The 13,160-nt window shown below is 41.5% G+C and overlaps 1 protein-coding gene across 4 annotated transcripts in view; it reads left to right on the forward strand.

Annotated features, from left to right (window-relative positions):
• Window positions 1–13,160, forward strand: part of LOC144941816 (thrombospondin type-1 domain-containing protein 7A-like) — a 233,921-nt gene that overhangs the window by 104,282 nt on the left and 116,479 nt on the right. For all 4 annotated transcript variants that reach the window (XR_013639273.1, XM_078868309.1, XM_078868287.1 and 1 more), the window contains one exon: window positions 599–811. Coding sequence is in view for 3 of the 4 variants with exons in the window: in XM_078868309.1 (XP_078724435.1) it covers window positions 599–811 (213 nt within the window). In the remaining variant the exon portion in view is untranslated. The remainder of the gene's footprint in view (window positions 1–598; window positions 812–13,160) is intronic.

A 13,160-nucleotide genomic window follows, 5' to 3' on the forward strand; every position in this document is an offset into this window, starting at 1 on the left:
CTGCAGCGCTGCCGCTGAAATATGAGGAGCTGTGAAGCACGTCGGTGGCGTTCCGTGCATTTGGGACAATAATAAGGAGGCAGGATGCCATCTACACGAAATTGAATGCTGCTGTGCAGGAGCACACGGTGCTGAAAAGCCGTAACTGTATGTGCCGCATAAAGTGACAAAGGATTCATATTAAAATAGGATTGGGTAAATCATTGCAGCAAATCAATTTCATGGCTTTCAACTTGATAATAAAGTATTAAACTGATCCACAAATGCAAATCTGGTTAATTTTTATTTTAAAAAAATTGGATTTTAATTAACTTTTAATACATTTCATGGCTTATAAAACAAGCATATTTCACAAAGTAGCCAATAGGATTATGAACATCTTTTTGTGTTATTTTTCATGAAGATTAACACATGCTCCAGTGTGTTCTTCCGCACCTTACCCCGCCACCACCACCACCACCACATTTAAATTCAGTAGTTGTATAAATCACGAATGGTAAAACGCTTTTTTAAACCCTGTGGAATTCACCGTCGGCTCCGGATTAATTGCTCGACGATGACATTTGTTGCCCCCGTTGGTTCAAATCCATCGCCCAAGGATTTAAACGCAGGAGGAGGCACATTGTGAGGGAGGCGGCGGCGGGCGGCGGTGGAGAAGGCGACTGCTCTCACCTGGCGGAGGTGCTGCCTTGTGATGACCCCGCGTGCTTCCGTTGGGAGGTGGCCGGCGTGGGTGCCTGTTTCCCGGACGGCGGAGCTCGCTGCGGGGCGGGCGAGCGCGACCAGTTGACCGTGTGCAGGAAAGACACGGGTAAGGGAAATGTGAGAGGAGGAGGAGGGGAGCTGCCTGTTCCTCCACAAAATACGGCTGCCGATGGCGACACGCACACACACACACATTCCTGCTCTGTGGCTTGGATGGCCGCCGCGTTGGTTGTTGTGTGTGGACGTAAATATTCGGCATTAAGTTTGAGCTGTCTGCGCGGCTTGTCGTTCACTTTCCAGGTTTGTGCTGCTTCTGTCCCAACAATTATCGCAACTGCTCCTCCCATTGGCATGTAATTAACCCAAATTAATTATATATTTAATTCGTTAGATTTAAATTCATAATTATTATTATTGGTGGAATGATTAATCCCCTCTCCCCTGCCTCCACACCACCACCCTTCCGCCAACAAACTATTCCCAAAGCGAATTGGATAATTCGTTATGATTCAACGCTCATGTCATGAGCTTAAGAAGCAATTTTAATTGATGATTTGCCGCATCATTCTACCCTTCATGATTATCGCCACCATATACTTTCAGAACAGTATCCAGAAACTTCATCGCATTTATTCACAAAGTGTACACCATTAACGATGTGCATGCGTCCACTAAAATATTACTTGTGCGTACATATATATGGTGGCTGTAAAGTTTTGACATATTGCATTGTGCGTGTGTGTGAGAGAGAAGAAAATATGCATAAAAGGGATGGAATATTGACTTTCAAAACAGAGCTATTTTACCCCTGCTGGGTGATTGATCTGCCATTCTTGTGTAATGTATGACCCATTTCCCTTTGCCAGATTACAAGTCAGGCTCTTACAGATAATGAGAACGGGTGTCTCTCGATTTAATTTTGGTGCCAATCATCCCACACCAGCGCCAGACACATATTTAGTTGCTCGGAATCATTCAGCATCACAATTGGCAATTTTGAACCAAATAATAAAGTGGTAATGTCTCATTGAACTCTCATTAATGTTCAAAGAAGAATCAGAAAATATGAAGACATTTCGGAAATCCCTCCACGATTTGCCATTGTAACAACGGTGCTTTTATGCTTCATCTATGTCACACTAATCATGTAAATCAGAAAGGGAAATAAGATCTGCACACATGCGCACACAGTCGGGTGGACAGTGGTTAGCGCACTGCGCTATGAACCCGGTGTAACAGGCTGTAGTATACCCCCAGGCCGTAGTATACCTGGGGTTAAAACGGCCTCGGCTAGATTATACCCGAGTATATTATGGCCTTGGCCAATTTATACTCTGGGGTATATTATGGCCTAGGCCAAATTATACATCTCTAGGCCAAATCATACCCCCATGATAGTAATAGTGTTGAGCGATATACACATGAATTACTAAATTTTTCCAACATTTTATTTAAAACTGTAAACACATAGACTGCTTCAACCAGAAAAACTTTAATCATAATAACCCTAACCCTATCCCTAACCCTATCCCTAACCCTAACCTTATCCCTAACCCTATCCCTAACCCTAAAAATGCTTCAATTGATCAAATTGAGATTCTTACTTCCATTTACACGCTTTTTAGATATCGATTGAAGTTCATTTGAACTTTCACATGGGGCATATTCTGACCTGTAGGGGTATGGTCTGGCCCAGTCTAGTTTAAATCCCCGGGGGGTATAGTTTAGCCGAGGACACTTTATCCCCCCGGGTATACTCTGGCCTGGGCTAAACTATACTCGGGTTTAATCGGGGCAGGGGTTAGTTTAGCCTGTTACACCGGAAACCTTAATTCCATTTTGGACCAGGGCTAATATCAGTAAGCGAGTTACATCCGCACGTGTCTTGGCCACCCTACTGCCACCCCCCCTCCATCCCTTTCACCAACCTGCAGTGACCAGCATGGCGAAGTATCGTAAAATCACACCCATGACAAAAACAGCATGGGGAGGCCCTTATTCAGCACTGGATTGACAAACGGCTGTAAATTATTATTATTATTAAATGCTCATATATATGCAGTGCACATGTTTCGTGTTATTTACGGTATAAGGTTTGTAAAAGGTATTGTTGGGATAGGATTCAGGTTTTTGATGATGTGCTTAGAAAACCCATTACTTAAACTTGGGGCATTATCGACTGCTTTACTGGTTGTGCATATGCGTGGTGCGTTTGTGGAAAGTGTGATTTATATAGCACTTAACAAAGTCATTTCTGCCGAGCTGCACGGAAGAAATATTGTAAATTGCAGTGTCTTGCAGTGGATTTTTCTGCAATTCCGCAGGGATCTCAGAGATATCAATTACCCAATGAAAATGACAAACTCGGTCTACGTCAAGTTGCTTTCAGTAATCTGCAAATATTAAACAAGCTCAAGCAAAAAAAAACCGATAGAACAAAAAAATATTGCACACTGTGAATGTAAAGCTTGGTTGTTGTGTTTGCTTACTTTACGTAATTATTTTGATACAATTTGCATTGGTAATTATGCCATAATTTAGACTTAAAGTTATTACACTTTGAGAAGGGCCACGCATCTAATCTACTCTTCATCTGATTGCTTCGCCTATGCATTATTGTGACCTTTTTTTTTACACCACTTCGGCTATAATCACTCACTCTTTCTTAATCAACATTACACACAGCCAAAGTACACGGTACAGAATGTTTCATTTTATGCAATGATATAATGCATGTGACATGTACATTTGTAATTCAGTTTGTAGGCAGACAAGCCAAAAGAGTCCAATACACTCAGGCTCTTGCAAAAAAAAGAGATTTAATGCGATGCTATCGTTCATGGTTATGCAAATGGTATTGTATTATAGATGTTTACCCAGGGATGCTGCCATGCTGTGTTGGTTAGCGTGGAAGAGGAGGCCAAAATATCCCCTAGAGAGGTTCTACAGAGTTCTCTCAAGTGGATGGTCTTCTGTCAGCTGTGGAGTGAGGTAGCAATTGCAGGGACTGCACCTTTACCGACCTTGATCACACCCAATACCGAAAGAGGAGTAAATGGGTGCACAAGACCAGTTGGTGGAGACAGGTTTGGGCACTCACCGTTTCCATGTGGCCTCACCACTGTGGACAGGTTTTTCAAACTCCCGTCTGAGGATGGAGGAGGACGTGTGGAATGAGAGGAATTCAGAGCTGACCTGCACATCTGTGCCATATAATGCGTTTGTAAGATCAACTCGGTGGCTGGAGCACTTTATATCTATCGAGGAGAACCTGCATTTCCACCGTGTACCTGAGCAAATTGCATAACATTTGACGGATACAGCCCGACTTCAGGACATGTGATTTCACAGCATTGTCACGTTTGAGCGTAATGCCAATGCGTTGCTCCTTGGAGCCAGGAGAATTGGAGTTACAGAAAATCCATTTGTTACCAGGTGGGAGCTCACTCTTTTAGATTGCAGGATCGTGAGATATAGCAACGGTTTAGGGGGGGGCCTTAATCCAACAGTGGATTGAACATGGCGAGATGATGATGAGAAACTCTTCGAGACTGGACGTCTCTTTTATACGTTAAAATACAAACTGTTTAAATAGGAAGCAAATCCAAAGCGGCCAACATCAATGAAAGTAGTACAATTACAATATAATACAACGACTTACATGAGGATGACACAAACTAGCCGAAGCATTTGCACTCAAAATTTTCAAGAAAAATAATCCAGATGATGAATGTGACAGATCTTGTTCTTTCATATGGCATTGTGAAAAGCAACAGTTTTTTTTCTTAATGATCGTCATTAATGAATGCAAAGGTGACTCATCCAGTGCAATGATGTGGTTGACGCATTGTGGATATCAGCATTACCGCCAGGATGTGCATGGATAAAGCATTCATCGGTGATGTGCTTGATGGTTTGGACTTCTCCACAGACGCAGTTGGGCGATTCTTTGATCTTCCATTTATGGAATGTGTACACGCATCTGCTGTGTGTGTTCGAGCGCGGTTCAGCGTGGTCCATAGTCGTCGTGGAAGAGAGAATCCCGGTACTTCCACCGCCGGGTACGTGAATTATGTTTTTGTTTTCCACGTCCATAGCCACCCATGATTCAGACCACCGAGTGGCGGTGTCTTTATTGTCGGCTGCTAGGGTGGAGGCGCGTATCCAGCACGGTCTCCTGGATTTTAGCCTTGGGCGTGGGGGTTCCTTTAGATCTTGATAGAGCGGCAGAGTCAAGTTTTTCATTATCTTGTTGTATTCCCGTGTCGTCGCATCATTGCGTCGGATGTTGGCCGGAGTGATATTCGCCAGCACAGGAAGCCACGGGAGTGGAATAGACTTTAGGGAATCGCTGATGATATGACGCGAGTTGTTAATTTCGGTATCGACAAGGTTCGTGTGAGGGCTTGCACCCCAGGGCTTGCGTCGATATCTTCAACATGCTGACATCGCTTCCCAGGTTGTTCCTGCAAGTTTCTTAAAAATATTCACTCGTGCTTTCGTTTTACCTTTAGCTTGTTTGAGGTTGTGATGGTAGTTAAGCGTCCGATCCAGGGTAACTCCTAGATACTGAGGGTGTTCACCATGCCTTAGCTTTGCCCCGCGGAAGTTAACGTTCAACGTTTTCGAAGCTTGTCTGTTGTTCAGGTGGAAGGTGAAGACGACGCTCTTCGATGGCTTTGGCTTAAGGTGCTAATTCTTGAAGTATTCTTCCAGAGTTTTCAGATCTTTTCGAGGACTACCTCAGTGTCCTCCATTTTCCGTGCTTGGGTTGCGAGTGCGATATCATCCGCATATGTGAACTTATGGCGAGATGTCGCTGGAATATCACGAGTATAGAGATTGCGATGTTGGCCTTGGCAACTGCCTCGACGAGACCAACGAAACGACGGTAGTTGACTGCACGTGGAGGCGTCACTCCAACTGATCCTTCCAAGTCCGCAGTGAAATTCACCCATTCAGCTGATCTCAGACTCCAACGCGGTTTTGGTACGCAGCGGAAGAGCGCTATCTGAAGACCGATATGGATCATTGCAGGTCTATGTTGGCTATTTGGGAAGTCATCTAGGATTGTTCTCGTCGACGGCATCGGATGTCCGTTCTGGTCCCAAGACACAAAACATAAATCGGGCGTATAGCACTTTTTCCACCTCGCCGACTTGAAAGTACCGCGGTCTTTTGCGTCATAGAGCAAGTGCTGGTCTTCTGCCGCTGCCCATGATGTCAGTTGTTCACCAGCTCTATCGTTGGCGCTATAGCCCCACAATGTGTGGTGCCTGTTGAAGTCGCCTATGTGGATGATAGGGTGGCTTGGCTGCGGTAATGCCGGACACTACCATTCCATACCTGGAGGCTTGTAGACATTGACCACTATCACGTTGTTGATCTCGATGGTGATGTAGTGTGACGAGGTGTGTGGCACGACCTGGACCTTCAGGTCGTTCTTTACGTATGTTGCAAGGCCGTGTTTCGGATGGTGGCTTGCAGCAATGAGAGTGTATCTGATTATCTTTCACTGAGGGCACTGTCGATCCAGATGCGTTTCTTCCAGTGCAAGCACGTCGACCTCTTGAAACTGGAGAATCTTCGCAATGTAATCGCATTTCGCACTGGAGCGGCCCTCGACGTTAAGCTGCATGATTCGCAGTGATGGGCCGACATTCACATTGCTCCGATCTTGTGGAATGCTCTCTGTGCTGTTGCTTTTTCGGACCGGGATACCTTTGTCAGGCATTCGGCCGCCGGTGTGATGACATTCATTGTGCTTTCGCACGTAGTAGGGAAGACCGTGAGCAGGTTGTCATCTTCTTCTCCAATGTGGCAGATGTAAATTGGCTAATAAGGGTTGGTTAGGGGTGTGAATAACCTCCCAGAGTATGTGTTGAAAGGTTGACCTTATTCCATTTGAAGTGGGCAGACAAGTCATATTTAGGTATTAATATCAAACCTTTATTTTACCATTCCAAACTTGCACATTGCAGAACAAACTTTGGTATGCTACAAATCACTGTTGCATTGTGGATTTCTTGTTTTTCCATCTTTTAAAGAGTCCAACATGGGTAATTCTCAAATGTCCCAGAATACATTAATCATTATTGCTCTCTGATGTGTTTTCAGATTGGATGCCACAATGTCTGACATATCGCTCCACGTTCTGGGAGCTTATTCAGGAACAAAATCTAATTTTACCGAAGAAGCTTCCAGCACTCGGAGCGAAATATCGGACTTAGTGCCGAACAACACGCAGTACAACCCAACAGCACATCAGAGAGCTTACATAGCAGAACCGCAAAAACCATTAGTATTGGTCATTATTATTATTCCAGAACGTGGTCCAGTTGAATTTCCTGGGTGGTGGGACCCACTCTGCTGTCATTGCATGCTTGGTTAATTTGTCTCAGGAGTGAAGATGCATTCCCATCTCATCGCAAATGAAACGTGATGTGTGTGTTGACGGTGTGTGGGCTTTGAGCCAATTGTAAACTGCATCATTTAATCCAATTAAAAAAAAAATCTCACTCTAGGCAACATTTTTTTCATCTGTGTAAAATTAGAAATGTAATTTTGCATGAAATAAATATTTGCTGCGTGATTTTTTTTTTCCCTCTTCGATTCTTTTAAACACCTGACATGTATATCACAGGGCTTTAGCAAATCGTTTGAATGTGTTTCTTTTTGTAATTATCTTGCTTGTTAAAACATAGCATTATAGCGGTGATAAGTATTTTATAATTTTCGTTCTCTATTAGAAACAAGCACTATTTGTTCATACTTATCACTAAACCTGAATTATTTATTAATGAATACAATTAACTCCCTATTTTGTATGAATAAGCACAAACTGCATTCCAATTAATGTAAAACATATCATTAACATTCTGCATAAAAATGAAAGTACCTGAATTATTAATATTTTTATTCCACACAAAAAAAACTATCAACTTAAAGGTAAGGAAATATACCCTTAATGATGTTGCCCTGCATGTCTCGATTTTAGCTATGTCACAAGTGTAATTAACTTCAAATACCAGGACGACAGTTGGAGACCCTTAACGAGCCGCTGTCTACCACAATGACCACATTTTAAATGTCATCCGCAGCCTCTTTTCCTTGCAACATATCAAAAGAGGAAGTGGTTGTGAATACATTAATTAATATTGTGCTTGGATATTTTGGATTGCGTTTTTTTCTTTATTCTGCGAGGATTTCAACACAACTGCAGTATTTCTTTTCTCACCAAATCAATCAAAGTCAAACCAATTAAACAGCGAAATTTGATCATGGTAAATCAAGCATTAGCAGCGAAAGCCCTGTTATCGGGAGCCTCCATCCCAAAATTGCAATGGTCATTATTTGTTCAATGGCGAAATTGGCATCCGCTGCATTTCCCTCTCAAAACCCATCAGATGAAACGGACAGATTGGGTTGGACTTTGTACAAGTATTTGCACGTGTATCGGTTTGGAGAAATAGTAAATGAATACAAGGAACCACAGTCATATTTGTGGCTGTGGTTCATCCATCATTTTTAAAATAGGCTCCACGGAGACAGGAAAAACAACCTCCTTTTTACATAATCACATTGACTTTGTAAGTGTGTCGTATACATCGGTTAGACTCGACGCACATTTAATGACTTGTGCTCTATGTTGGGTGGCAATTTCTCCATATGCATGCAAATGCATCAAACATCTGGGAAAAACAGAAAATGCTGGTAATGGCTGCTATGTTGATTAATGTATAATTCGGTGGTGTGTTCATACTATAGGAGTGAGCCTGCTCATGATTATAATTGTGTAACATAATGCACCTGATTAATTTCTCACAAATTATTCATGCTTTTCAATGTATCATTGATTGGCACATTTTATGCATGTAAAACATTCCTGAGTGGTATTCTCCCTGAAATGGATTGATTCGAGCAAACCAAAGATAATGTTCAGTAATGTCCACAGCACTTGAAGCATTTCAAATGTGTAATATTATGTAGAAGCTGCTGCATTGGTGTGACATACCAGTGATAATTAATAGAAGAGGGCACAGTAAAAGTATAACTTTTGAGCCATATTTCTCTTCGACTTTTATATGCATTTGCTCATGAATTGCAACCTTTAGTGATACAATACATGCTGCTCTGGCCTAATATTAACATTCCACTGCACAACATTGGTATTATACAATAATTTATTTGGTGCTTTGGAAGGATTGTCAGTGTGCCCAGTGCAGTGTGTACTCGAGCAGGAAAAAAAAAACCTACTTCCATCGGATTAAAAAGAAATATATTTTCAACAAGCCATACAGAGACACAAAGAACGTCTTCCATGTGACTGAACTTAATCGTAGTGTTCCCCAGTTGAGATCCAGGGAGAAATATAAAGACGAGGGAGAGGGAGAGAAAGTTAGAAAGAAAAAACTTAACGGGTTTTAAACACGTAAACAACCAGTGTTATCATCTGATGTATCTTTCCTTTGACAAAAAAGGTGCAGACAAGCATGAAGCAATCTTCAGCAATGCAAAAGAGGTTATGTTTATCTCCTTGGTTCTTTCAGTAAAGTCACGTAGAAGGGAAATAATAAAATAATAAAAAGAAAACATAATAAAATATTTTTCTTTTATTATGTTTTAAATAATAAAATAATAACATTTAAGCATTATAAAATACTTTTATTTTATTATGTTGTATTTTTATTATTTTATTATTTCCCTTCTACGTAACTTTACCGAAAGAACCAAGAAGATGAATCCCTGCAGTCACGAAAGCTTTAAATGAAGGTTATGTTTAGTAGAGTTCTCAAGACCAAATTGAGCTCGATCAGTTATGATAAATGATACCCGGAAAAAGGAATTGACCTAAACTAAATGCTGTCTTCACAGGAGTAATATTTCAGTAATCGTGCAATAAAAACTCGCGTGATGATACTTCAATAAGTACACCTGGCATGACTGTGATATTCGTAAGAGCACAATATCTTGCGGTACGGTGGGAAAAAACTGAAGAAAGGTGCCGTAGCGACAGATAGGTGCAGCTCTGGAATTGTATTATGAACTTCTTTCGCACCGTACGTAGCCAACCGGGCGAATCGGAGGTGCGTTCTGGCCAGTCGCGCCTTGCTGCTTGGGATGTGAGCCTGGTAATGGCAATTTAATAAATAATACACATTTTAGTTAAAGTCTTGCACTCGATGACAACCGGTAGAATTTCATTCAAGTCCGAGTGGATTTAGTTTTAGTCATTCATCCCGCTTAGTCGAGGCGATAAATCAGTCAAAATACGTAGTCCACTCCTGGCTATTAAACGTTGGTGTGAGAAGCATGCAATGTCCCTCCTCCACCACCACCACCTAATATTATCAGGTCAGCCAATGCATGAACTCAGAACATCTCTTTATATACTTATTGAGCCAATTACCGTTTATGATTTTCTGCAGTGCACCGCAGCCTCGAATAACGTTCCTAAATGACTTGAGCCTACATATTCATTCAGACTCGATAATTTCATCTCTTCATGGCAGCAGTCGTGCTTTGATTTTGTTGAGTAGTTTTATTCATCGGCATGCTTTCAGAATCCGAATCATAATATTTATTTATACTGGAGGAATCCGATGAGCTGTAAAGGTATTTTACGATTGTGTCTACTCGCAGCCATCGTTGACTCGTGTGTGGATATACATATGGAAAATGCTTTTTCTATAAATATTTCTTCACTAATTTATTTCCCAAACATTAACGCTGGACTGGCAGGACTTATGCAGTTATCGTCGAGAGCATGCCAGGCTTGTAACAGAATCTCTGTCACCTTAAGAACAACTCGAGGCTGAAGCAGTGCTACATAAAATCGAAATTTCCCCTCTCTTCCCACGAAACCACAGTTGTAAAATATTATATTACTATGTCCCCGATGCTGTACAAAAAGTGCGGCTTCAGTTCACGTTCTTGTCGTGTTTAGTTCAGTCACCCGTGCAATGTGTGCATGCTAACCAATTTTCCTTTCTTTGAGCACTTGCCTAGACCAGCAGTTAAGGAAATGATTATGAATGTAATACCTGTGGCATTTCCCTTTAGAGGATGTACAACTTTTGAACTGCATGCGATGGGTAACAATTTGTAATGAAAAAAAAATTCAAAAATACGTGGAGACGATCATAATTTTTCACGAGCAATGTAACGTTAAAATATTGGTTTCAATTCTCAACAAAGTGGGTGTCTTTGCAAAAGGAAGTGGTATCTAACACCCTGGTCTCATCGCACATTTATGGTTCTGACTTATCAAGCAATTCAATGAATTCTCATGACTCGGGAGTTAGAAAACGATTCCGTAATCGTTTGACCGTCAGTTTTTTCCATCTCATTGATATTGTTTGTTCACTTTTCCAGTTATTCATACAGCGGTCACCGTCACGCCCCAACTATGAACCTTACAACACCATTCCAGTACTGAGTGCTGGGCACGGGAATGCTATTCTAATGTCCATCGTCATAACATTAGCTACGAGTGTTTGTTCATGCCATTTGCCCAAATGTTCCATTTGCGGACCATTTGCCTGAAGAAAGGAAATTCGGTACATGTTTTGGTGAGGTCACCATGATATTGTCCGCACACATTATGCTATGTGCCACTGTGGTGCCTAAATGCTCAGCAGTAGAAGCGAGTTTGAACAAGAGTGGCAGCACGGGGGTGTACCGTAGTATGGAGTGTGCTGACAGTTATTAGCAGCTGATAGTAGCCATAGGCAATGCCTCATGATGTGCTTAGCGACATCACCTAGGGTATCGCTATGATTTCTAGAGCTCGTCTACATTAGACATGCTCTCTTGGTTTTAAAATATTTGCTGTGGAGCGAGTGCACTTGAGCTATTGTTATTTCATGCTTACGATCCCGCAGCCTATTTGTTGTTTGCTACTCGTACGGACGGCTCTAGGGAAATACAGGAGTCGCAACTTTCCTACCGATTTTCGTGCATTCGGAGAGAGTTTTGAGTGGATAGGTAAAAGCATACATCGCCGAAGGGGGTTAAAACTGATAGCTTCGCGGTTCTGTGAATTTCCCGAACAAAATTTTGTTTTCGACATTGGTAAACAAAAATATACAAAGTCATGAGCACATTCTTTCGCCATTTAGTTGAAGGTTATAATCTTCACAGGGATTATGAATAATGCTTATATAATGAAGCTACAATCGTGATTAAAAGCCCTTCTTACTACTGTGATGTAATAATGTACTGAATGAAATGTATGTGTGGGATGTGTTAATGGCACCTTATGTGTGCTCAATAATGAGTGCCCAATAATTACAATAATAATTGTATACAACGTCCAAAATCGTGTTGTGAAATTGTCATCAACAGCTCTGATCAATCCATTGCTTGATGAAGGTCTCCACAATCCATCTCTCATGGTCTTGCCATGCAACAATCCATACAGCCCCGACACATACGTTGATCAATCTCCACAGTTGACACGTATTCGGCCGTGTTCTGAAACGATTTTGAAGGCTGTCTCATGCAAAGTTGTTACTAATGTTGTGCTCGCTCGCATTGTTCAGATGTTTCATAAATGAGGATGTCTACACGCTATAGTGAACACGTGCCTCACATCAGATCCTGTTCACGCATTCTTAATTGCGCACCGCCATATTTGTTAGCAAGCTACGATTTTCCAAAGTTTGATTTTGCTCAGACGTCATCACAAACGAAGCTTTATCATTTCACCGTATATTGGCACGTTAGTGTACATTTAAAAGAAAATAAGGAATGTCGAGTAATGCAACTGCAGATAGATTTCTCTCCCTAATCCTTGAAGGCACCCTGACATTGACAAAATAGATAGTGCATCTAAACGACCTCTCCATTATTAAAGAAACTATATTGATTGAATGATTCCATGCATTGATTTCCTCATTCAGTGGCACCAATTGAAATGATAAAAATCTACGATTTTTGCTCAAGACACATCTAATAAAAAAACGTGACCTTTCTTGAACTAGAAAGAATAAAATGTACAACTTGGAGTTCCCTTTTGTGGTCTAAGTATGCATATATCTTTTAAGTAGTTTTTGTTGTGCTTTCTACAGTAATTTGATGTGCATTGGGTTATTGAATGGGCACAGGAACAGCGGTTATAACAAATATATACAAGTGTTAAAACGTCATGCCTCTCTCAGTGTCTTCGAACTCTCTAGCGTGGGGTATGCATCTAGCGACACAGACAATGACAGCAGTCTTTTCATAGCGAAGATCAGCAGGCGATGCTGTGAATGAACGACTCCAGCACTTCTGAAGTGACAAACAATTGGATGGGCAATCGGGGGTGAAACTTCATCATAGTTTGCCACAACAACAAAAAACGCCGATGCTCATTTCCTTTTGCCTTAAAATAATATTGTTACTATGGGGGCAGCCTTATCAGATTTGGGAGGTTCTTTCATTTGTCATTGTCTAGTATGCAACGTGTACAA

Source organism: Lampetra fluviatilis, chromosome 2 (assembly GCF_964198595.1).
Source record: "Lampetra fluviatilis chromosome 2, kcLamFluv1.1, whole genome shotgun sequence".
Taxonomy (NCBI): Eukaryota; Metazoa; Chordata; class Hyperoartia; order Petromyzontiformes; family Petromyzontidae; genus Lampetra; species Lampetra fluviatilis.